Source organism: Poecilia reticulata, linkage group LG9 (assembly GCF_000633615.1).
Source record: "Poecilia reticulata strain Guanapo linkage group LG9, Guppy_female_1.0+MT, whole genome shotgun sequence".
In the NCBI taxonomy this organism is placed as follows: Eukaryota; Metazoa; Chordata; class Actinopteri; order Cyprinodontiformes; family Poeciliidae; genus Poecilia; species Poecilia reticulata.
The window spans coordinates 27349358-27374554 of record NC_024339.1 but is presented as its reverse complement, the minus strand read 5'-3'; the positions used below and the strand labels follow the sequence as shown (position 1 = coordinate 27374554).

The following is a 25197-nucleotide window of genomic DNA, read 5'->3' as shown; positions in this document are numbered from 1 at the left end:
TGCAGTGTATTCAGATTTGAAGTCTCACCTGGAGTTATTTAAAAATAATTCTTGCAACTAAGTCTTGGGTTTCAAAAAAATAAATTTAGAGAAACTTGGCTTAGGAGAGTTCTGCTCCAAATTTTAGTTAAGTTGATATGAGAATTTTGGAGTTTTTAGTTGGTACTCTCTCACTCCAAGATTACCTTGAACTATCTTCACTGTGGACAGTGTCTCTGGTGTTTCTGTATCACCTAATTATAATATACTTGAGATCGGTAGCGTTCAGACAGTGAGGGTCCGATTTCCGAATTTTATATGTTCCAACACCGCAATAATCCCAACACACATTATAACTCTTTTAATAAAAGATTGTTTGCTTTCATGTTGACAACTGGGCGTGGGATAAATTTCTCCTCGACTCACCAAAAATGTGGCATTTAATTTCTACGTATAAACAGAGAAATATGTTTAACTTGTTTTGTGTTTTAAAATGAAAATTAGCATAAATATACTGTGGTTTTGTCATATATTGTCTAATTTTCTATCTTGTCCATAGCAGTGGGACAAACAAATTAACGGTACTCATAACATTTTCTCTGTCCAATCATAGTAAGACTTTAAAGAACTGACACTTATTTCAGCCAATCAGAGAGCCGTATGCAGACCCTGGGTGGGGACTGATGGTATCAGGGAAGTGAGCTGTGGAACTTGGCGGAGCGTTAAAGAGGGAGTTGTGTTTATAAGTCGCTCTACAGAAAGACACTCAGTGAAAGATGTTTTATCTTGGCTAACTCAGCGTGGACGTTGTCAGCTCAGCGCAATGTTTACCAGAAATTAATAAACAGGTCCGTAAGGGTGAAGTAGGAAGGTGGACTATTACGACACCCAGCTTCCTGAACAGAACAAACGCTGAGGTAATCGACACCTACAACAACGGAGGACGGCGAAGGTGAAGAATTAAAGTTCACAATAAGGTTTACCAGCACTTAAACGTTTTAAGTTATTGTTACTAAACAACTCGAGTCAACTTTTAGTCAAACTTGACGGACTTTTAGAGATGTCTTTGCTCGACCAGAGCCAGCAGTTGTTCCCAACGAGTGTTGTGGTAACGGTGCATCAGGCTCGGAACCTGCGGACCAAGGGCAAGAATGGCACCAACGACGCCTACGCCATCATCCAGGTGGCCAAAGACAAGTTCTCCACTTCGGTGGCGGAGAAATGTGTCGCTCCGGTGTGGAAAGAGGAGGCATCGTTTGACCTGCCGCTCTTCCACCCGGGAAACGCCGAGCGCTGTACGCTGTGCATTATAGTCATGCACCGTGCCCAGGTGGGACTGGACAAGTTCCTGGGCCAGGCCGTGGTCAACTTGCTGGATCATCATGCAAATAAGTCCCGCAAGAAGACAGAGTAAGTGGCTTCAGAGACGTTTTCTTCAAATTGGGTCAAACATTTTATCATTGGCTTAAGTCCAGTTTTGGTTATGATTAATAAGATTAATCCTAAACACGTAGATGCACAGCTAATAGCTCTACCTTATCATTTTTAAAACTAAACTTTGTTACATTAACAGTTATACTTTACCAGGGGGAAAAGTGGCCAACCAAAGTAACTTTAGTACACTAAAAGTACATTTTACAAAAAACGACCCATCAGAATACATTTATTTTCACATTTCAAAACAGTAAAATTTTACAATAACAACCAAAAAAACATCAACAATAGCTTTCATTCTAAACCTAATATTTAAAAAAAACAAACTCAGAAAGTGTCCCATTAAAATAACGTTAGATCTGAAATAATTGCACTATACAGTAAATGCACATAAATATCAAATGAAATTAACATGCGAATATTAAAATGTTAAATAAATTGAATAAGAAGTTATCATTTAAAACTAACTTTAATTACAAGTCATTTTATTTAGTGAAACAGCTCTTCTAAAGAGTACTTTTTATTAAAATATTCTTTGTAGTTTACCAACAAGCTCCACTGAAACCAGTTTTTGTTTTTTTTAAAGAGGAACCTGATCTGGGTTGAACTTTTATACACCTTTAGAATAATACCCTAGATAATGAGGTTTATTGAGGCCAGCAGTGTCCTTTTCCTGTCCTCAAGGGTTTATCTTCTGAATTAATATTTTAGAAACCTTCCAGCTCCATCATGGTTGAGTCAGTGATGGGTTTTAGGCCTGCATAGGGAAGCCGTATAATAATTAAGCCATATGCAAGTGTGAACTGTATTAAAATTAAAAGAAGTAGGAATGTATTTATGGGTTGGATGAAAATGTTTAACTGTTCTCTCCTGCATGTCTCAGTTGAAGTTTAATAGAACATCTCATATCTGCTCCCTTGTTGTTAATTTTAGTTTAGAAAAAAATTGAAAACATTTCACTGCTTTGTCTGTCATCATTAGACCAGCTCCAAATATTTGTCTGGAACTTTTACTTGTTAAATTGGTCTGAAGCCAAAGTCATCCGACTTGATGACGGAGTCATCCTCACGCCATGCGAATCTCACTCATACGCATTTAGATGCGTACACTGCATGCGTCCACACCCAGCGGTGCATTACATAAAGCAGGATGACATTCGTGTCTTGACGTACGGTGCGAGTGTAGCTACCATCAAAAATAACACTTCCTGATTGCTGAATTGGAAGGCTTACACCCTGTTTTGTTAGAAAATGTACAGATAAAAGAAACCTAATTTGGACTCCGTGTTTACGTCACTCTTGATGTGTTTTCATGATTTGCCTTTATTTTTAAAATGACCTTTTGGATAAACTGAGTTAAGACTGTAAGTTTTTCCGTAACCACACAGTCAGGAGATCCCTTGATATTGCTCTGAAATGACCTCATTGGTTATGATATCTAATGTTTGCTGAGGTTGTTTTTATAGCTTGGTGTCGAAGTTCAGATCTTGCTGTTTCCTTCTCCTTCATTCTCCCTACCCACATTGCTCACTCAGACTCCCACAAGGTTTAGTGTGCAGACAGGAATTGGATGCTCTGCTTTTTCCTTGAAGTGTGTGGTGTTAGATTACTGTCCTTCCTCCCTGTTGTGCTGAGACAGTGTGTGACATTGAAGTCTTTGTTTTCTACCTGAGCCTTTTCTTTTCTGTTCTTTCTTATGCAAAAGTTGTTTGAGAAATGTTGTTGATTCTATTTTTAATAATTTGTTGCTGCAAGTTGCTGGAATTATTTTCTTTCAGGATGCCATTTGCACTTCCGTAGTAAATATGTTTAGAATATAAAAAATAAAAAAAAATAATTATCCTTCTAAACATATTTATAAAGCATAGGTTGACATCTTTGGTTATCTTGTGATTAGGTTTTACTTGTCGATACTTATTTCAGGTTGTGTTTGAGATCTGAACTCTCAAATACAATCTTGGTTTAGAATTGTAACACTTAAGCATACATTTTTGTCAACTTTAATGTAATTAAACAATTAAAAGTTGTAGAGATGCACCACTCGGCTAACTTAAACAAGTTTGGCACCAATCAGAGGTCAATAATTCAAATACTGACCAATCAGTTTGTTTTTTTTCCTCCATCAATACATACATTAAAATTAAGACTGTCCACTATTTCTCTTCACAAATGCATCAGCATTTTTTAGTTTAAAATACTTTGGCTTTGAGCCAAATGTTTTGAGTACACTGCATATCATTTGCTCAAAGATGCAAATTATATATTTTTTTCTGTGGGATTTGTCTGTGAAACTCTCACCAATTTTCCTTTCCTTTTTTTTTCTTTTGGTCATTTATCTCCAGCTGTTAGATTGAATACTGGCAGAAAACCAGAATCTCAGACCAAACCTGATTTGCGCACCTCTATGACTATTGATAATAATAATCTGATAACATTTCTTTTCCGTTGAGCCGTTGAGCAATGTGTGACTTATGGGTAATTTCAGTGACTGGCTGATAAAATGGAGCATTAGTACTTTATAAAACATTGCCCAAAACCCACAGTTTAGCTCGACATCTCAGAAGGCAAAAGATGGAAAATAGGCCCCACCACTGGACAGATGCAGGTACATTAATGAGATGGTGGGTGAATTTGATTGACCCAAATTCTACGGTGCCAATAATTCATTGCAAAGTGCCTCGGGATGTTTTTCCTAGATACCAGTACACTGAGGTCGTCATAGGGGAAGTTACAAGTCTTGCAGACTAGGTTGCCTAGTGTCAGGTGTCCAGACACTTGAGCCTCTGTGTTTTTGTGTAAACACAGAGCATAGCAATTACATTCAAAGTTTCTTGTCTTGACGTATGACCAAAGCTAACAAACTCACCAAGCTGTAACGCTGAACTTGGTTGGAGCTGAACACTTCTTTCTTGCAGTGCCCTTAAAATTATTTTCATTTATTCTGAAAGCTTCTCCTAACAATTTAATATTAGTGAATTTTGACAGTAAAGACATAATATTAGCCAGATTTTCTATCTTTTTGTGAGCCTCCTTTTGATCAGCTTGTTCCTGCTCAGTCTGACCTCAGTCTCAGGTTAATCATTACATTTAAAACAGAAGTGCTTTTAGCAGTTAACAGAGGAAACCTGTCCAGCAGGACCAGTAAGCATCTAACGTCAGGGTTAAAGCTCTATTATATGCAAACAAACAGAACTTGAAAACACCCTGACATCCCTTTAATAACCATATCAACGTCTTTGCTTTTGAAGCCCGCCCTAGTGTAATTGCTATGAACAACAGCAACAAACCATTTCTCGCCGGACTTGGGAGAGTGTTATTGGCCTCTCCTTGTGGTTCATTAGGGATTGTTTGACTCAGCCATTTCAGTTTAGGGAGGATGTGAAATATTTGAATTAGACTCTTTGTAATTCATATTACTGCACATGCTGTACAGATCCTCTCTGCAGGCTTGAAAGTGCGTGAGGAATGTTGGTTCACTCCCAAACTTGTTTCCTGGCTGTTATTCCCACAAGAGGCTATCTAGATGTGTGCTACAACAGGAAAACTCGGTGAAGCAATCCCACATGGACTGCAGATAACTAACTTGTTTTTTTCCAGACAGGCCTTTATGCGCTGATTCATGTCTTAAGCAGACCTCTTAATCTCCTCAAATAATATATGGAAAAGATTGGCACATTCAGGAATTTGATTAAGGGAAACATTGATTCATGAATTTGTAGTTTAAAGTCAGAGAGCTGTAGGAGTCTACCTTCAAAATGAAAAGCTATTAAAGTGAAAATATTGGCAATTTTACCACTGTATTAGTATATCTATGACTGTCAAATTTGAGTGATTAAAGCAGAAATGACCAGCCTCTGATTACTTTGTTTTTGGTTTGCATTTTAAAGAGGGCTGTCCAGAACGCTCTTACCTGCCTTTACAGACAATAAGTGGTGATGCTGCACAACAAAAAGACTGGGGTGTGGACTGGGGGTGCCTGAACAATGCTGCAATTGTCCAGCTTTGTTTGCACCCATTCTAGCATCGCGAAAGCACCTGGAACAAACTGTACAAAGCTTGATGATGCCAATCCGTTAAGACAGTTGTTTAATTTCATTCATGAAGTATTTGAAGTGGAAGTTATTAGAACAAATCCAGCTTTGTGAGATTTTTGTACAGCAAATGTATTGTCCAGGTTCACTCTTCACAAGAGCTAGCTGAAAGGTCGGTTCACACAGATTACCCACGAAGCTGCACAAATCCCCACAAGAAAGTTATTATCCAAAATCACAGCCACAACAACAATTTATGTTCATTCTTGTTTGTTTTTTTTAATGAAGACGTCATTTTGCCAAACATTGCTAAAAATCGATAAGCTGGATCAAACTTCAGTTTGCTTCCAAATTATCACCCTTAATGTCTGGTGTCTGTGAGTTTACTTGCATCATTTTACATCTCTGTAATTCTTTGTTCACAATAACTGTAATTTAACATGGTAGATTCCCAACAACCCTACTTACATTATTGTTGCCAGAAAGCATAAAATACAGACCTTGTCACTAACAAATCATTTGACCCGTAGTCACTTTAAAAGTAACAAACATTCTCTTAAATTCAATAAGATAACATTTTATTTTGGTGAAACATCAGCTTGGTACATTGCAGTAAAACTTTACTGCATTAATGAGTAAAGTTTTGCAAAGAAACATTGTGCAGTATTTCCATTTAATCATATTTTCAAATATATTGACATTTATTGATGTTCTTATGACGCTAAAAGTGGGTGCGGAAATGAAACTAAAACTCCCAACCATGTTATTGGAGTTTCAGGTTTCATTTGGGTTTATCATCATAATAAATCACAATTCTTATCTTAAACTTTTTTCCCAACTAACAATAAATTACTCTATAATTGTCCAACAATGTATACATACAACAGCCTGACTGCATTGCTTGCATACAGCAGACAACCTGTAAGGTTGGCAGTATCTGTTATATTTACAGTAAAAAGAAAAGTTTAGTTTTGGCATTAATTAATAAGATGCACACTATTCTAATTTCTCTGGTTAAAAACAAGCTTGTTGGATTCTATCTTCGAAATTTATCTAATGTCATTAACAACTGTTTCCATTCGAACATGTCCCCAAACAAAACTAAACATTTTATTTTGTTCATATAAAGTAACTTGTATTCACTTGAAGTAGACATGTGCATCATCTTGCTTACATTTCAGGTCTGTCTGAAAAAACTTTTTGTAGTTAAAATTAAACATTTAAGTCATTTGAGATTCATATTTCAGGACACGAGATTATATAAATATTATCTGGTCCCACAGTGTTATTTACAAACTATAGGTCAAAATACAGAGGCAGTGTGCATGTGGAGGAAAAAAAAATCAACCTTGAAACTCTTGCAAAGCTAGTTTAAGAGCATTATCTTTAAGTATTTCAGGTTGGGGTGACCTTTCTGCTCTCATCAGTGAGGAATTTGGGTTCTCTTGTCTCTACAGCATGCCTTCAGCTGATTGTTTTCGTTGGTATTTTGTCAAGCAAAGCTCTCCTGGGCATCTTTACACACATTTCATGTCTCCTAAGGATCAAATTTTGATAGTTCCTTTAATACTTTGATTTTTTTTTTTTAAGCCTCGGTCTGTGGGGGATAATTTTCTTATTTTACTACAGAACCCGATGGTTGGAGTATGGGGTTTCTAATCAGCTTCATGCCTGCGAGGCGCTCAGGTCACGTAGCTGCTCCAAATTCTTACCCCATCCTGAGCTATGGTAATTGTTTTGAGGCTATTGTGCCGATATTTTCGGCACTCATTTGGTCTCATTTTTCCAAAAGCAATTTATATTAATAACTAGGGCTAATATATGTATCAATCGTTAATGTATCAATGTTTTGCAAAAAAAATATGTGAAACAAGATGAAACGAAGAAAGAAAACTGTGCAGCTGTTGTATTTGTTAGTTTGTTCACTACAAACACATTCTGACACGTTGACAACCTTGAGGAAACGCAACAAATTAATGCCAAAATATTTCAGGGTGCAAACAGTTCGAGAAATCTGAAAAGCTAAAGTGATGGGCTTAAGTAAAAACACCATCACTGAGCTCTTCTGCTGTTAGTCACAAAACATAAAAAAATAAATTCAATTTTAACCTTTACAACAACTCTCTACGTCTCAATGAATGTTATTTTAGGTTGGAGTATTTTTGTTAAAAAGACTTGTAGACAGGAATTCTTACAAAATGGCTTCTTAAAGTTTTTTTTTTTTTTTTTTTTTTTTACCAGGATTAAGATTTGTGTAGAACTTCTATATTAGAAGCGTCAAAGATTATATATATAAATTATAAGACAAACTAAGGTAGCCAGCAATTACTAATTATGACTTATTTCAAAGCTTGCTGGATCTCTTAATTAACAGGTATTCAAGCGAATACTTTTTCTCAGCGTTTCAGCTGATGAGGTCATAAGCTTCTTACGTTTTCAGTACTTGGTAGCGCCCTGCGTGGGATGGAGTCGTTTTGATTAGACCTGAAATCAGCCGGGGGCATTTTGAATGGAGAAGCAGAGTTCATGTTGGTAAAAAGTGGTCAAATTTTAGATTTCATGTCCACTTTGCTTATTAGAAAATATGTTTCTGGAAATGTTTAGGGTTTTATTGTCTTAGTCATGTTTAGGGTTTTTTTTTTCTTTTCTAAGTCGCATACAAAAATTAATCCCAAAAATGTTCAGCTAGCATTCCTCCTGTATTCTGTACAAATTGGCTGTATGCACTGATGCAACGTTAACATCTAAAGCAGACTTTCTTAATAAATGTCTCTGGCCACAGTTTGATTTGAGGTGTCATATTAAGGGGACAGTTTGCTGCAGGGGGTAATCTGTGCATATTAAAGCTCATTTGAAGATTCCTGTCATTAAACAAAATGGTGTCATTTCATGTGTCACATTCTGCTCTTATCACAGCTGGTACAAACTGGTGGACAAGACTGGAAAGGAGGACAAGGTGCGAGGGGAGGTGCTCCTAGATATCCAGTTCATGAGAAACAACATGTCGGCCAGCATGTTCGACCTTTCGATGCAGGACAAGCCGCGCTCTCGCATCTCTAAGCTGAAGGACAAAGTCAAGGGAAAAAAGAAGGAGGGTCCCTCAGACTCCGTCTCAGCTATCGTCCCCCCTGTCAGCCAGGTGCTCACAGACAGTGAGGGGGAAGCCGATGCGCAGTCGCTGAATCAGTCTCCCAGTGTAAAGAAGAAGTCAAAAATCAAGAATCCCTTTGCCTCCAAATCAAACTTGCAGCGTAACATCTCCCAGTCGTTGTCCACACTCGGGACGCTCCCTGAAAAGAACTCATCGCTCTCTGGAAGCCGCTCCTCTGGCCTCAATGTGGATCCCTCTGAAGGTAATTTGACCTCCCTGCATGCTGCGTGCTCCGTTTGTGTTGACATTTCTGGCTTCCTTCTGCTGTGCAGTGCTATTTAAATGTGGTGTTTTGCATCTCGACAATGACATCATGCTTCCCTTCCTCCTGCAGGAAAAAAGAAATTCAAACTCCTGGGGCACAAGCGAACAGGAAGCTCTGACAGCAAGGTTTCTGTGGGTGCGTTCTCCTTACTGGGCCGCTCCAAGCACAGCAACAGCGAGCAGAACAACCTGTGCATCAACGGCAGCCACGTGTACGCAGAGGAGGCCGAAGCTAAAACCGGATCTACTGTCAGTCTGAACAGCTCAGGCCTGGGTTCTGTGGAGGACGTCCACAAACACACCTCTGTCTCTGCAGACGTCAGTAAAAGTGTTGCCGTGCCTTCATACAGTCACGATTCTGCAGAAAAAGAACTGCTGGAGCAACGGCGCCATCAAGAGGAGGAGAATAGAAGGCAGGCTGAGGAAAAGCGCATCGCAGAGGCCAAGAGGTTGGAGGAAGAGGAGAAATACAGGGCAGAGACCAAGAGACTGCAGGAGGAAGAGCAGCGCAGGCAGCAGGAAGAGCAGGAGAGGAGAAGACGCTATCTAGAGGATGAAGCAAAGAGGAGAAGACAGGAAGAGGAGGAAAAGAGGAATGAAGAAGAGTACAGGAGGCTGGAAGCGGCTGAGAACCAGAAGCTTGAGGAGGAGCGCCGGAAAGCAGAAGAGCAGAAACGCCAGGAAGAGGCCTCCATGAGTGAAAGGCTGTCATCTCTGTTCGGGATGATCAGAAAGAAGGAAGACAAGAAGGACGAGGTGCAGCCTCAAAGCAAATATGAGCAGCCTCCTACAGCAGCAGAGTCCAAGAGCCCTGACCTCTCCGTCTCCCACCACTCCCCTAATCCATTCGACAGCATCCCCCTTCACTCAGATCCTCGACCTGTCGGCAACGAAAGTCCGTCTGACCCCCAGAAATTCGGCCGCAACCAGCAATCGCCTTCTGCCACACTCTTCCTCAACCGTACTGCCAAAGTGTCCGCAGTCAAACCCAGGTAGGTGTTGCACTGTTTACACCAAACTGCACCAGTTATGTCATTCCATTCACTGCAACCGTGTGACCCTGAGCTGTCCTTTCCTTGTAGTCTTGCTTGACTGAAATGTAAATACCCTACGATATACGTTTTTTTTTTTTTTTTTATCTAACCAGTGCATGGACACATATACTGGCGCAATATTCACAGATACACTAGAAATGTATAGTCAGAAACTCTTGCACTTTTCCTCTTCATCATCCCTGCAAAATACTAAAACTGGGGCATTGCACAAGTTTCCATCCTGTTGATATTTACTGTGACTCTGCCTTTTTAGCAGAACTGCATTATCTCAGCTCACCAAGCCAGCCAGTGGTTGACAGACCTGTTTAACTAGTTTTGTCTCGCCATTGAATGTAGGCGTGGCTGTTGTTGGGAAAGATGCTGCTGAGCAGGTTGTGGACTGACCAGAGCTCATAAGCATTCACTAAGCCGTGGCGTCTATCTCTCTCTTTGTGCAACTCTAGACAACGGCTGATTTTTAGCTTTTCTCTTTTGTCTCTTTGCTTGTCTTTTGGACTGATCTGGAAACTTTTTGGTCTAAATGGTAAGACTGTTTTTGTTGTTCCCCTTTTTGTTTTACACTCAAACTTGATTTCTAAGAGGTTTACGTGGTTACAGTTTATAGACAGGGCAAGGTTGTGTCCTTTCAAGGTCATATTAAACGTCATTCGGCTCCTTCACATTTTGTCAAGCTGTTGTTTTGGTTATTGTATCAAATATGTGATGATCTCAGTGTACTGTACAGTCATGACTGAGCAGCAGCTAAAAATAGAAACGTGATTGTCTAGTGGTAGGCCTTTATGGTCAACAGTGGAGTGCTAATTATTTGTATTTTATTTTAGGAGGGGAAGCATTGCTTTGATTAGGGATGCACCAATTACTCTTTTCCCAGCCAATTCTAAATACGTTTCTTTGAAATTTGACACACTTATCACAGTTTTTATTGATTTTTTTTTTTTTTATTGAAATATAACATAAGATATAAAATTAAAAAAAAAACCTAAGCTGCAGGTTCTCTAATAGAAGTAGTAGTTTGAGTTCAAGATAAAATTAGAGGACATCCACAATTAGGGTTTAATATACCAAACTTTTATGGGATTTTGTAACCTAAAAAAAAATCCCACCTGAAAGTAAATTTTGTTCGTAGATGGGAGTAAAGACCACAAACTGCCACAGATCTTGACTTGATGTCTTTCTTGTGAACAGGGCGAGACATCAGATTTTTTTTTTTTTTTTTCAGTATTTGACCTGGTTATTACTATTCCATGTCAATCTTGAGAATTGATTGGTGCATCTCTATACTTTCTTTGTCAAAGTTATAAAGCCCTTTCTCAAAATTTGACGTGTGATGCGCTGGTTTAACTGGTGGCGGGTTGTGCGTTGCTAAAAACGACTTTGGTCACACTGACTTGTAGGCCTTTGTTTTCACTCCCTGGCAGATTGCCTCAGATTTTGGAGTCTGAACCAGCTGACCACCAAAGCCCCAGTCAGCCATGTCCTTCCCCAGGCCAATTTGAGTCTACCCTCCCTAGCGTTCCACCAGATTCCCCCAATACCTTCTCCAGCTTGCACTCATCATTGGCTCCACCTAACGTAAGCCCATCTGGTTCTCCTCGCGGCAGCACAGAAGATTTATCCTTTGTCGGACGCAAAGGATCTTCACCCCCCATGGCGGATCACAGGAGAAGATCAGCTCTAATCTCCTCGTATCCTGCACAGAGAACCCAGCCTGAAGAAAATCAGGTTAATGTCAGAGAGTTCAAGAACCCTGCGTATGTGGACGATGATGAATCAGAGCAAAAGAAGGTTTCTCGGCCTCCTCCGGATTACAACATGCTCTTTCCCCAGAAGAGACACGGTGTGAAAGGCCAAACTCAATGGGACCAGCTGGTCTCCGAGTTCAGTCTGAAGCGCAGAGACGGTGCACCTGAACTTATGGGTCCCGAGATGAGCGTAGACGGACCAGTAGAGGATCCAAGACCTCGGTTGCAAGTAACGCAGGAGACTCCTGCTATCAAGAAACATCAGGAGACCAGACCTGTGTCAACAAAAAAGGTGGCAGCCCCTGCTCCACCTAAGCACACGGCCTCTCCGGTCCCTCCTGCAGTGGTGGACTCCAGTCAGAGACACGGTCAGAAGATCACTCCTCAATCTCTCCTGAGGTCCAGCTCACCTGCGGTTCCATTATATGTAAAAGCGTCTTCCACAAGCACCGGAAAGTCAAAAGACGGAGAAAGGAAAGAGCCGTATTACTCAGCTGTGGCAACGCCTACACCCAGTCGATTGGCTGCTGATACAGCCCCAGCAGATGATCAAAGAAAAGTCGCCTCGAACAAAGAAGCACCAACGGCTAAACCAAGACAAAGGGATAGTGGTGCAAAGCCAGCAAACGAAGAGGAGTCTGCTGTGAAGGCGAACATCCAAGCATCGTCCAGTTTAAACATGAGTGGCATGAACAAGAAGGAAAAGGAGAACTTTACAAAGACTAATCAGTTTTCCAGCTCTGAACGCCTACCTCAAGACTCAACGGCACAGCTGAAGCATGGTCAGGAAGCGGATATTTTTTCAGGCAACGTGCAGAGAGAACAGAAACCTGAAAAAACAGGAGGGATGCCATGTAATTCTAATAACACCTTAAATCAGGACAAACCATCTGCTGATGTAAAGGGCTTTGACTCAGTCAAACAAGGTGAGAGCAGCAAAAAGGGTGAGCAATCAAACCCGGGCAGTCCCGCCTTCCAAAGGAGAAATTCATCGAGAAGAAGGATTCTTCCGTCCTCAATTCTCTCCGAGAACGTTTTTATGCCAAAGCAAGAACCAGGACCTGAAGAGGCGACAGCCTTACCCACAGCCAATCAGGTGGTCTCTGGAAGAGGTCTCTCCAATGCATCTGTCCCACCGCAGCCTGAAATGCATGGGGAGGAGGATCAATCACCAGCTGAACCTTTTGTTGCGACTTCAGCTTTTCCGTCCTCGCAGCCCTTCTCTGTTCTTTTGGAGGAACCAGCAACACAGGCAGAAAATATGTCAGGGGGAAAACCACTTTTGAGAGCATGGGTGTCCCCCTCTGAAGCTCAGCCTGTCAATAGTGGACAAGGATTGAGTCCACGCAGGTGAGATCGAACAGGCTGATTCCTGAGTTTGTATTTGGGGAATTTTTTGTTCTGATTTACTTGTGATCAAACTGTTTCCACCATGGTGCGTTCAGAGGCAGGAGGCGAGGTTTTTCATATGGATCTTGGGTGTCACTGTTGACTCTGGCTCTTGGGCACTGTCCTCATTCTGATTTACTTATTTATTTGTTTCCCTCCTTTTTGGTCTGGAATCACTTTACGGTGGATGATTCTGCAGGAGTCCTTATGCTTATTTACAGATTACAGTTTCATTTGGGAACGGCTAAGGGGTCCATTTAAACTTTCGTTTTCTACTTGCGAAACACTCTTTTAGCTTCTGCTCTTTATCATCTCTTCTTGCTCCAGCACTGAGGCAGCTCTTTGGTAGAAATGTGTCCAAGTCACGGAAAAACAGACTAACAACAATAATGCATTAGAAACCTCCAAAGCATAATATGTGATCTTTAATTTTACATTAATTGGTTTTAACATTTGTTTATAATCTATTGTTAACATATTGAACACCAGTTTACTACCCACTTTAGCTCCTATGTGGACTTGATGGTAACCTAAACTTTTTCTTTTTCTTCAACAGGCCACATCCAGTGAAACCCTTGAATTCAGCTGAGAACCAATCCACCAGCTCCTCTGCTGTAAAAGACAACAGAGTTTGGGACACCACTGCTGGAAAAATTAAGGTAAACCATAATAACACGTGTTTCAGATAGAGGGGAAAAATGTAAAAAATAAAAACTTAAATTTTAACAACTTTGAGTGCAAATATGTAGTTTGTTTTTGTGTTAATTTACAATTTCAAATGTCCATTAACAACTCAGGATTTAATGCCTTTATCTATTTTGGAGGAACATTTTTTTAATTACAACAACTACTACTTATGATGTTGATGTTTGGAGTTGATATTAAAATACAAATTAATTATTCAGTAATTTCGGAAAGGAATTTATTGCAACAGATTTTGTTAAAGGGGCAGTATCATGTAAAATGTACTTTTTGAGCTTTTTATAATGTTATCCCCCTCAAAATCCTGTTCTAAGAATTTTGGTTTAATCCACTTAAATTAATTTATTACAGATTTTTTTCTTACCAGGAAAATTTGCTCATGTCTATGAGGTCAGTTTGTCCAGGTTTACTCATTTATTCACACAACTAAAGTCTTGTCATCCATTCTACAAAAAACAAAGTTAAATTCTTCTTTTTAGGTTTCTGCCTAACAGGACAAAAACCACCACTGCCTCACTTTCAAATTTGTATTTGTAGAACATTTTGAAAACGTATCATTCTGCTTAACAATTATGCACTATATTGGGTTTCTGTATCAGTTAACATCCCAGTCAACTACACAAATTATTATAGTGTGAAAGAATGTTTGTTTTTGCAAGGCACTGCATGTCACTGAAAGACCTAAGAAAATTCATGTTGAGAACTGATATAGCAAACATTTTTTTTCTCACTGTGACAGGTTGTAAATGTAAACCCATCTCTTGTAACATGTATTCAAACAATTTTCCTCCAGCAATCAAATCAAATGATTTCCCTGTCTTTGTCTCCGCCAGTTGGAAGAGTCGGGGGAAAGCGGCCCTTACAGCGAGCTGACAACCGAGGAGCTGGTCAAGCTGGTGGTCAAACAGCAGACTGACCTGTCCAAGAAAGCCGCCAAGATCACGGAGCTGGAGGAATACATCGACAACCTGCTGGTCCGGGTCATAGAGGAGAAGCCCACCATCTTGCAGTCGCTCAACATTGCCAAGCCAATCTGAGTGATCAGAGCGAGCCTGACTTATAAACTCTTTGTTTCAAAAATCTGTTTGTACTGTTGTGGTTCAGAGAGGTAGATACACTATGAATGTCTTTTAACTATATGCACTTTTATTAGTTTTAAGGGGGAAACATTTTCGGAGGATTTTAGCATCACTAACAAGCAACAAAGCTTTATAATTGGCATAAAAGACGATATTTAACTCTAAGGTACTGCCGTTTGATTGGGCTGTTTTAAAACCATACCTACTGAACTTTATGTAGTATACTCGAAGGGCAGAGACTATCCTTTACCTCTTTGATCTTTTTACTCTGGTGCTTTGTGTAATTTACTGCTTCCTGATGATTCATCCCAAACCCATCCCTTTTCACTCACTTCAGCTTTCCTCCCAACACTGAAGTCTTAGTATAGAATATAATTATTTTATTATTTTTGAAAGCATCTGTTTTGTAACCCGTTGACAACATCCATCACTGTGGAATATCACACGGTCCTTTCAGTCTTTTCAGGGATTTTGTGCCCTTTGTTGCTACAGGGAGCTGTTATTTTGGAAACTGGTGGCTGAAAGCAAGCAGCTACTTCATAATGTGTCTTATATGATTTTGTTTTTAAGCAGAGTATGCACAGTTTAGGATATGAAAAAGCAATAGTTCCGAAACCTGCCTTTCTATAATTGATAAATGTATTGATCACTGTGATTGTCTTCCTATATATGTTTAATGTTAACCAGAGACAACACTAATGCAACCTTGCCTATGTCACACTAATGAAAGCCTCTGCAGAAATATTTACGCACAGTATGTAGACGACTGCCTTCAAGCCTTTACTTCCAAAGATTATGGACAACATCTCCTTTTCATCTTTGGAATGCATAGCTTGGTGAAGTATTTATCCAACATATTGGTACATAAAAATCTGTAATTTTGCTTTATTTGGAATAAAGACACTAAGTATTACCAGATTGTTTGTCTGAGATGTTTTCTGTTCGACAGCATCAAGATCTATTTTATATTTGGTCTAAAGAAACTATAATATGGAATTTGGTACCAAAACAAAAGGCTTGTGCCATTTACAGCTACAATCTAATTGGCTTCAAAGCCAGGTGCTGGGTTTTCCCACCTGTGCCAGTTTTGAATTGCACTAAGAAGGAAAGAATGCTGCTTGTCATAACCAACAAGATATGGATCCAAGGTGTTTCCATGGAAACATGCAATGACCTATTGCAACGGCTTGTACTAAATCAAACAATCCAAGGTTTTTTTTTTTTTTCGTTTTTAAATCCTCTTCTCATCTGGGTTTGAGAATGATAGTGAAAAATAGATCAAAGTTGACTTGTCTAAGAAGAGATTTAGCAGTTGCATCCTGCAAGGTGCAGATGGTCAACAACAATAAATGTTTCAAATGTTCAGGTTGAAAGAGGAACTCCAGAAATGAATGTAAAGGTATTTCTTTAAAAAAAAGAAATGTACAGTGGTACCAGTCTAAAATTTGCCTTCAAAGATTTATAAATATTCTTATTTGGACCAAACAGGTTATTTCAGAAAAGCAATTTCCAAGCACATGCCTCTGTCTCATACTTCAACTATAAGACAAACACTTCTATGAAATGGAAGCTACTTGGCAACACACAACTATTGAAAACTTTCATGTTGAAAACACTATTTTTAAGGACAGAATGCCTGCACTTTAATCATTACTTTTTCATGTTTACTTCTAGGTCATTATTGTAAAAAAAGAACCTTTCAGCCACGGTTTAGACAAGCAAAAAGGAAGAAGGCCTTTGATGTCATCGATCTAATTAACAGTAAAGGAAAGACGAGACAAAACTCCCACTTCTCGGCGCTCAGAAACCAGAATAAGCTGAAGTATCAGACAGGCATCAGAGCTGATGTGCTCACAACTCACTGAAGGTGAAAAAAAGCTGAAAAATATTCACAACTCATGGTACATGCCTGTAATGTTGAAACATTCAGCAACACTAGAGAAAATGTGTTATAAAAATGTTTTTTATAATATGCGAAACGTTGTTCATTTGCCATAGTGCAGCTCAATTCACATTCCTCTTGTGATGTCATAAAATACACAAAGATGAATTAACATTTATTTATTTATAATTATACTGTTTTTTTAAAGTCAATACATTTAGTGGAAATAAAATACTGGATAATAACTTTAAATAACACTCATGATCACCTCTAATAATCAATGCGAGTTTTTTTTGGCACCAACAATTCTTAACTCAATCATTTTCTATAGTCACTTTGCTCATAGTTGTGTTTACAGTGGGACGAACCCTGAACACATTGCTCATCCATCAGAGAACAACCATACACAAACACACTCAGGCCTACAATTACAGGTCTAAAATTAACCCAGCATTCATGCTTTTAGACCCAGAAGTGATGGTGTGACGCGGCGCCGCACCATTACACCACAGTGAGCTCACATTTAATCTTTCTTTCTTTCTTTTATTGCCAGTAAGTGGCTGCTGCATGTGATCAGCAGTTGGGTTTTTTTTTCTGTCATCTGTCATGAATGCCCCTGATGAAATATCAAGCTGCTTGTTCAACCAATTAGCAACACCCATACACTACCACAACGCAACATTAGAATTGTTACAGTGTGAAAGGAGAAGAGAAGGCAAACCTTCAAATGGTCAGTAAAATGTTGTAAAAAACATATCTACATCAGTTAAACCATGTAGAAAAACTTTTTGTTTTCCCCATTAGCCCAGGTGAGGCTCTTCTTGCATTGTGTCTGGTTTTACAGGTGGCCTAACACAAGGAATGTGACAGATGAATACGTCTGTGTCTGGTGGCTCTTGAAGCACTGATTCCACCCACATTCCACGTCTTGTGAATTTCCACCAAACTCTTGAATGAACTTAGATTTGCAATCCCTTCAAGGTTGTTTTTACATCTTTTGCAAGTTGTAATATCTTCCAGATAATCTGCTAAGTCATCAATCTCCCTACATGATCATGTAGGACAAAACATAACAGTAAAAATTGTTTGGGGAAATTGAATTTCAGGTTTGGATTAAAGCTGTGAGCCATAATTATGAAAGTTTACAAAAACCTACACAACTATTTGTTTAACATATTAAAATAAATAAACAAAAAAGAGAAAGGAATCAAATTTGACATCCCAACAATATACTTTTAATTTATTTTATTTTCAGTTCAGTGTGTAAGCAAACAACAGTTGACCAAATGGGACACTTTACATTTTTACATTATATGGCTACACTGAGTTCTGAGCTAGCCTGGCCATTGCCTTTCTACGCAATTACATTAGATTCTCATCTCCCTTCAGTGCTCTGACTGGGCTTTCTCCCATTGATCTCGATTTCTCTGGTTGAAATTCATCCTGGCCAATCAGCGAACAGAAGGAGAAGTTATGAACGATGACGTAGATTTTCTGTAGTCTGCCTGTAGCTTTAGCAACAGCAACGGAGGACGTGAATGAAACCGTTCAGTCCACGTTGGTCACACTTCCAAATGTTAGCAGCAGCCTTGCTCTGCTCGCCACTTCTCTGTTCATAGTGGAGGATAGTTGTTTACAATGCAGGCAATTTCCAATAAGCTTCGTACATAACGTCATGGCCAAATGTTAGCGACTGGGAGCGACACTCCAGGAAGCAATCATTTGCTTCTCAGTAGTAAAAAAATGCCCAGTTGTGCGAAGCAAAAGTGTAGAACATGGGGTTGTTTTATTTTGTTTATTTTGTTTTAAGGTTAAGTGAGATACGGTTGACAAGATCTCCTCTGCACTTGAAACTTAACGGGATCAGACAGTTATCAGAATGAGACGAATCTACTCGACCGCGGCACGAAGCAAGAGGAGCTTCACAAAACCACGCTGGCTGTGGCGCAGTTGTTGGCAGAGATGCCAATCCGGCGGCGGCATGTGAACATTTTGCGAAGCTCGGCGCGAAAGCGGTCGTGCAGCCATGCGTAGAGGAAAGGGTTACAGCAAGACGAGCTCATTGCGCACAGATGGCAGAGCAGCTGTATGAGCAGAAAGTAGCGCTTATCAATAAGATCAATGTCAATGTCACGCAGGACGTTGAACACGCTAATGGGCATCCAGCAGACGCCAAAAGCTGCGACCACGAGACTCACAAGGCGAAACGTCTTGCGCTTGCGCAGGCGCTGAGCCTCCGCCTGGCTCTCGGTGTGGTGGCCCGGCACGACGCAGTTCCTCAGCTTGACTGAGATGCACAGGTAGGAGATGCAGAGCGCCGACAGAGGCAGGACGTAGGTAATGAGGAGTGTGCTGTAGGCGTAAGCCAGACGCTCTCTCTCCTGACCCATCCAGAATTCCTCGCAGATGGTGAAGCCCTCGTTTTTGAACTCCACGTGGTAGGTGTGAGCCACAGCAGGAGCCACGAGGCCACAGGACAGCAGCCAGATCCCAGACAGAAGGTAGGTACACGCCAACACGGAGATGCGCTTCTTCAGCGGGTGAACGGTGGCGTAATATCTGAGAGGAAGCAGAACGAAAGTTACAAGAGACGGATGGAAACTGATGGGGAATAAATGTCAACGTACATGACTCTCTGCAGGGGTGGAAGACGAGCAACTTCAGTCAATGCTTGCCATTAGGAATTGACATATTGTTGTAAGCTTTGAAGCGCTGCAAATTAAACCTGCTCAGAAGTTGCTTGTTGGAAGCAAAATGCGTACTTTCCAACCGGGAAAATACGACTGACTTTGTTCTGGCCTCAAAAGTATTCGGGTCAGATAGGGTAGACTTTGTGCAACGCAGCAACAGTGAAAATGTATCACAATATGACAAATCATCTTTCATCCTGCTTGTCCTACATTCAGGCAGATTTACATCTGAATAAACCAAACAGACGAGGTTAATGGATAATATCTGCTCAGAGCCGAAGAACACTCTGAGAAAGAATTGAAAAAAACACTTTTATGATGACAGGAAATCTTCATCGAAAGCCCTGCTTGCACATAGAAAACGGCCTTAAGATTTCTAATCCTCTCATGCATGTCCCCTTCTTAAGAGGACGTGTGGAAGGGCCTTAATTCTGAATAAATCAGTGCAGCAAACTAAAGTACTCACAACTCTTTATTTTCACATTTTGTTGCATTAACAACCACAAACTTTAGTGTGTGTGTTATTTGAAATTAATGTGACAAACGCAGGAAAAACGCAGGTATGGATGTGTCTTTACACATTCAAAAATCTAAAACATGAGGCGAACATTTTTATGCAGTTCCCAGAGTCGATATCTCCTAGAGCCGCCTTTCTCGGCTTTGCAGCTGCACATCTAAAGGTTTTGCCCATCCCCCTTAGCGGCATAGCTCAAGTTCAGTCAAGTTGAGTAGCAACTTTAGGTCTGGACTTTGACTGGGCCATTCTGACACAAACTTCCTCTGACCTAAACCATTCCATCGTAGTTCTGTCTCTCGGTGAAGGCTTGCTGGGTGAACCTTTTCCACAGTCTCAGGTCTCAAGTTTTCTTCCAGGATTTCCCCTTTATCTTTGGCTCATCTTCCCAATAAACCATGAGAAAAAGGATCCTTACAGCATGATGCTGCCTCCACCATGTTTCACTGTTGGAGTACTGTGTCCATGCAACGTGGTGGAACCTTAATTTTTCAGACTCGGGGCGTTTTATCTTTTTCCACATGTATGCTGTGTCCTCCAACTAGCTTTTGGTAAGCTTGAAGCTCTGACTTAATTTAAATATTAGCTTGCATATTGTGACTCTTTCATAATTCCTGTACTGCAATCTAATAGTTGTTTCTGTGTTTGAGCTATCCACATGTTGACAAACTCACCTGTCCACGCCGATGGCAGTAAGCGTGAACACAGACACGTAAACCGTCACCGGCTGGATGAGGTACACCAGGTAGCACATGAATCGGCCGAACACCCAGCCGTGAGGGTTGAAAGCGTAGGCCAGGGTGAAGGGGACGCACGTGACACAAATCAGCATGTCAGAGAAAGCCAGATTTCCAATGAAGAAGTTGGTGACGTTGTGCATCTTGCGGGTGCGGCATATCACATAGAGGAGGAGGTAGTTGCCAAAGATGCCTACGATTGCCACGAGGGTGTAGCAGGGTATTATCAGCAGCTTGAAGGACTGAAGTAGCTCCACACCAGCAAACTGAGGGATGCGCGTGGAGGAGCTGTTCTGCAGCACCACCTCAAACACCGGAGCCGTGTCGTTCCCGCCGTCGTCGCGCTGCACGAATGTGGCGCTGTGCTCGGCTGTCCAGCTGCTGCCTGTGCCCTCCATCCAGAGAGGACGGTGTGGACCTGGAGGCAGGAAATCATGTTTACTGTCATGTGCAGCGTGAGGTCAAACATTCACTGTGGAGTTACTGTAGTGGGCCCTCTGGCCAAAGAGGATCAAAAGAAGCAAAAACAGAAGTTATCCGTAATAGAGCTTGATCAAGTTTTTCTTCCATTTTTTTTAATATTCCTTATTTGTCTTTCTATTCAACAGGATTGGATGGTGAGTAAGAAAACTTTACTCCACAAGTGGCTGAAATAGGTGCTAATTAAACACTTTACTGTTTTTCAGGTCTACTGCGTTACGTCACTACTGGTTCAAAATCTCGCATGCAGCATTTATAGAGGCTAGATCTTAACTGATTAAGTCTGCACAGATAACTGGTTCTTTTAATTGAATGTTTATGGTACCTTTATTTGTTGTGAATAACACACGCACGCACGCACACGCACACACACACGCACACACACACACACACCCACACGCACGCACACACACACACACACACACACACACACGCACAAAACATTCTCAAGGCCTTCTTGTTAATAGGGACACCATATGCTGAGGCATTACTGAAAATAGATGTTTTTAAATAGAGTTTGAGAGTTGTGAAATCTCCACTGTATTTATTTATTTACCTTTTAAAGTGGTGGTATTCTGTGTTTTCCAGGCACATATGGTGCTTGTATAGCACAATGAAGTAACTATGTTTTTTTTGTATTATTTATTTTGAATTATGTAGATGATGCCTAGCTTCCCACTCATGCATTCATATATATATATATATATATGCATATATATGCATATATATATATGCGTATATATGCATATATATATATATATATGAATGCATGAGTGGGAAGCTAGGCATCATCTACATAATTCAAAATAAATAATACAAAAAAAACATAGTTACTTCATTGTAACTATATATATATATATATATATATATATATATATATAACAACTGCACAGTGGCGCAGTTGGTAGAGCTGTTGCCTTGCAGCAAGAAGGTTCTGGGTTCGATTCCCAGCCTGGGGTCTTTCTGCATGGAGTTTCCATGTTCTCCCTGTGCATGCGTGGGTTCTCTCCAAAAACATGACTGTCAGGTTAATTGGCCTTTCCAAATTGCCCCTAGGTGTGAGTGTGTGTGTGTGTGCATGGTTGTTTGTTTGTCCTGTGTGTCTTTGTGTTGCCCTGCAACAGACTGGCGACCTGTCCAGGGTGTACCCCGTCTCTCGCTCGAAACGTTAGCTGGAGATAGGCACCAGCAACCCTCCCGACCCCACTGGGGGACAAGGGTGCAAGAAGATGGATGGACAACAGTGCTTCTCAATATGTAGTCCATAAACATTCTTGGGAGCGTTGGACTGAGAAGTGGTTCGTATATTGAGCTCAGCAGATGCTAAGTTTCACCAGCTATTTGCTAATAGTTGCTGACGCTAGTCTGGAGGAGCTGTGTTGGGTTGTTCTGTGTGGCAGAGATTCTCCTGAACGGCTGCCACCGGAGATTAAAGCAACACCCCAGATATGTTTTGGATGAGGGAATAACATTATAACATGGTATGAAGTTCAATTTAAACAAACCCCTTTTAATCTTTCTATCAGAGTCATAGTAGAAAACCTGCTGCTGTAAAGTGGGCTTAGTTGTGCGTCAACAGTAGCGGTGGTGTTGAGGCCACACTTCTGTCTTTCTCTTGATGTATCTCAGAACTTTGTGTGAGCAATGAGAATCCCTGACTAAACGATTCAAGTGACACATTCAAATGGAATAATTTCACTGCCATATTTAGAGACCACAAAGACATGAATGAAAGTTGCAGCTGCAGTGTAATTCTGACATCAAGGATACTGTAGAAGAGCTCTCTTCAGCTTGCATAGCTCCAGCAGACCTTCAGCTCAAACACTGAATGATAAAACAAATCCTGCTGCGTGACTCACCTGCTGTGGACAAACTGCTATCCACGTTCTGCTCTGCGCAGCGTCCATGTGCACAATGCCAGAGATGGTGGCTCTGGGTGCACTATATTTAGCTCATGTAAGGATGTTTGAAGGATATACATGCGGTCTGAAGTGCCCAGCAGTGCGTGGCATGGGCAGGGAAAGGATTGGGATAATTGACTCAGGTGGGGGGAAAAAAATTGATGAGGAAAAACTTGCATTTTCAAAATTTGTATTCAGGCAGTTTAAATTAGGTGGATGGTGATGAATTACAAGATGAACCAATATCTGTTCAAATGCACGATGAGAACGAATCTATTCAAACCTTGCTAAAATTATTTTTCTAATCAGTGCATATAAACACGGATATTAAAAACAACAACAACAAACAAACAGGGAAAAAAAATCATTTGATTATAAGTCGAGGTGATTCAATATTTATCGTCAAATGCGTGTAGTTGTTTCTTCTAATCAGCTGTTAAGCGGGTTTTAATTGCAGCTTGCCAGACAGCGCAGGCTGCAGCAGGAGCAGATGATGCCGCGGTGTGGATGTGGTGATGCTCCCAGTTGTGCAGGCAGCATTTAAAAAGTCTGACTTGTTTCTTAAGATTTTCAGTTTAAACAACAAGGACGCTTGAAATAAACGGTTCAGCGCGTGGGATTTCAGATTAACGGAACGCATTTCTTCTAAAAATGCCGATTTGTGCTTGGAATAAATTTTACACAATCTAGACAAAAATGCAGACAGTAGTGCCGATTGATACTTATTGTTTCTCATATTGGCTCCCCCCCTGCCCCCCTGAAATTCAAGGTGTTTATTTATCGCCACTGTCTCTATGGGATGCAGAAAAAAATGTCAGGCAAGACATCTGGACATAAGTGGTTACAGACCGATGGAAAGATTTACAAACATACTTGAAGAACTTTACTTATTCCCTTAAATGACAAGCGATCTCGCGCGTAATTTTTCTCTCTCTCTCTGTGTCCTATTTATCCAGTCCTCACTTTTGCTCAGGCTAAATTATCTTTGGGTAAAAAAAAAAAAAAACGACACATTTTGTTTTAAAGACGATTAAATCCTCTTACCTTATGCTCAATATCCCAGATTTTAGTCGCAGACAGGCGAGCTTCTGTGCGCCTCCTGTGAGGAGTTGCTGCGTTGCGCGCTCCTCTCTCAGATGCAGGCTGCAGCAAGATGTGCGCTTTTACTTTACTGCTCATGTGTCAGACTCAGATAAGCGCGCGGGTTTGTGTGCTGCAGGAAAAAAAATCAACAAGTTCGGCTCTCGCAGACGGATCGCTTTAGTTGTCAAGTCGAAATTGATTGACGGCGCCCTCAAATCCATCTGAAAAACTCAAACGTCCTCACCCGAGAAAAGGCAGCATCTATAATGTTGGAGAGATTTTTAGCTCCATTTGTGATCTTATAAGTAATCCCTCTCTCCGGGGAATGTAAAAAAAAAAGGCACATTTGACCAGGTTTTGATAAATGTTTTTGATAAGGCGAAAGGAGACGTGAAACAGCTGCTTTCTGATTGCTAATATGAGTCACGAATGATTTTTGTAAAAATAAGTTTTCTTCATGGGCAAAATGTCTCTTTTTTGTTATTGTTCACGTCACTGCAGGGGCTGAATTGTGTCCTTCTATGCTTAGATATTTGTAAAAAGGGCAAAGGGACAAGGATGTGACGTTATGTGAATACTAAGTGGCATTTTTTTTAGCTGTACATTCAGAGCAGTGGCTGACTTATGTAAATTAAATCTCAGTTTTTGTTTTGTTTCTTTTTTCTTCTCTAGCAAGCCGGTTTGCAGCAGAGGAAAAGGTTGCAGGGATGGGCTGATCCTGAATCCCCATCATTGTGTGAAGCTATGACCAGACATGGTCCAGATCCTTATGGGATTCTGCTCGCCACGGGAGTTTCATCTAGTGTTTCCAAGGTTCAGGCACGCTCCTATAAAGACAGTTGTAATCAGTGGTGGTGCCGGCTGGGAAAAGTACAAAAACCTCCTACCTTGATGGAGCTCCTGATAGCCAGATTCTACTTGAGATGTTGAGAACAAGTAAGGCTGCTTATGTCCAATCTGTCTGCAAGAAAGTTCAAACCCTTTGTCATGAACGAAAAGTCACTTGATAAAAACCTGCAATCAGTTGTTCTGGAAATATGATGAAACGCCACAACCAGTGTTTTTCCAAAGGTTATTATACTCTT

The 25197-nt window shown here is 40.6% G+C and overlaps 2 protein-coding genes across 3 annotated transcripts; one reads left to right on the top strand and one right to left on the bottom strand.

Moving 5' to 3' along the window:
• Positions 1-643: 643 nt before the first annotated feature.
• rab11fip1a (RAB11 family interacting protein 1 (class I) a) lies at positions 644-15743 on the top strand. Of its 2 annotated transcripts, XM_008419045.2 has the most exons (6): positions 644-1389; positions 8360-8796; positions 8929-9850; positions 11332-13005; positions 13601-13703; positions 14580-15743. In XM_008419045.2, exons 1-6 carry the CDS (start codon positions 1040-1042, stop codon positions 14781-14783), a joined length of 3690 nt encoding a protein of 1229 aa, XP_008417267.1. In that variant the 5' UTR covers positions 644-1039; the 3' UTR covers positions 14784-15743. The 2 variants fall into 2 exon arrangements, with proteins under 2 accessions (XP_008417267.1, XP_008417268.1); XM_008419046.2 differs by lacking the exon at positions 11332-13005 and having other exon boundaries at positions 650-1389.
• A 1564-nt stretch (positions 15744-17307) lies between these two features.
• On the bottom strand, positions 17308-24306 carry prlhr2a (prolactin releasing hormone receptor 2a). Its single transcript, XM_008419044.2, has 3 exons — positions 24074-24306; positions 20586-21066; positions 17308-19266 (listed from the first exon to the last, which is right to left on the bottom strand). The coding sequence occupies exons 2-3, from the start codon at positions 21044-21046 to the stop codon at positions 18630-18632; spliced, it is 1098 nt and encodes a 365-aa protein (XP_008417266.1). The 5' UTR covers positions 21047-21066; positions 24074-24306; the 3' UTR covers positions 17308-18629.
• Between the last annotated feature and the right edge of the window lie 891 nt (positions 24307-25197).

Excerpts from the sequence above, each read along its gene's own strand:
- rab11fip1a (XM_008419045.2), top strand. The coding sequence starts at position 1,040 with ATGTCTTTGCTCGACCAGAGCCAGCAGTTGTTCCCAACGAGTGTTGTG. Across the intron at positions 13,006-13,600 it reads CAAGGATTGAGTCCACGCAG|GCCACATCCAGTGAAACCCT; the intron begins GTGAGATCGAAC and ends TTTCTTCAACAG. Across the intron at positions 13,704-14,579 it reads CCACTGCTGGAAAAATTAAG|TTGGAAGAGTCGGGGGAAAG; the intron begins GTAAACCATAAT and ends TGTCTCCGCCAG.
- prlhr2a (XM_008419044.2), bottom strand. The coding sequence starts at position 21,046 with ATGGAGGGCACAGGCAGCAGCTGGACAGCCGAGCACAGCGCCACATTC. Across the intron at positions 19,267-20,585 it reads ACTGCCATCGGCGTGGACAG|ATATTACGCCACCGTTCACC; the intron begins GTGAGTTTGTCA and ends GCTTCCTCTCAG.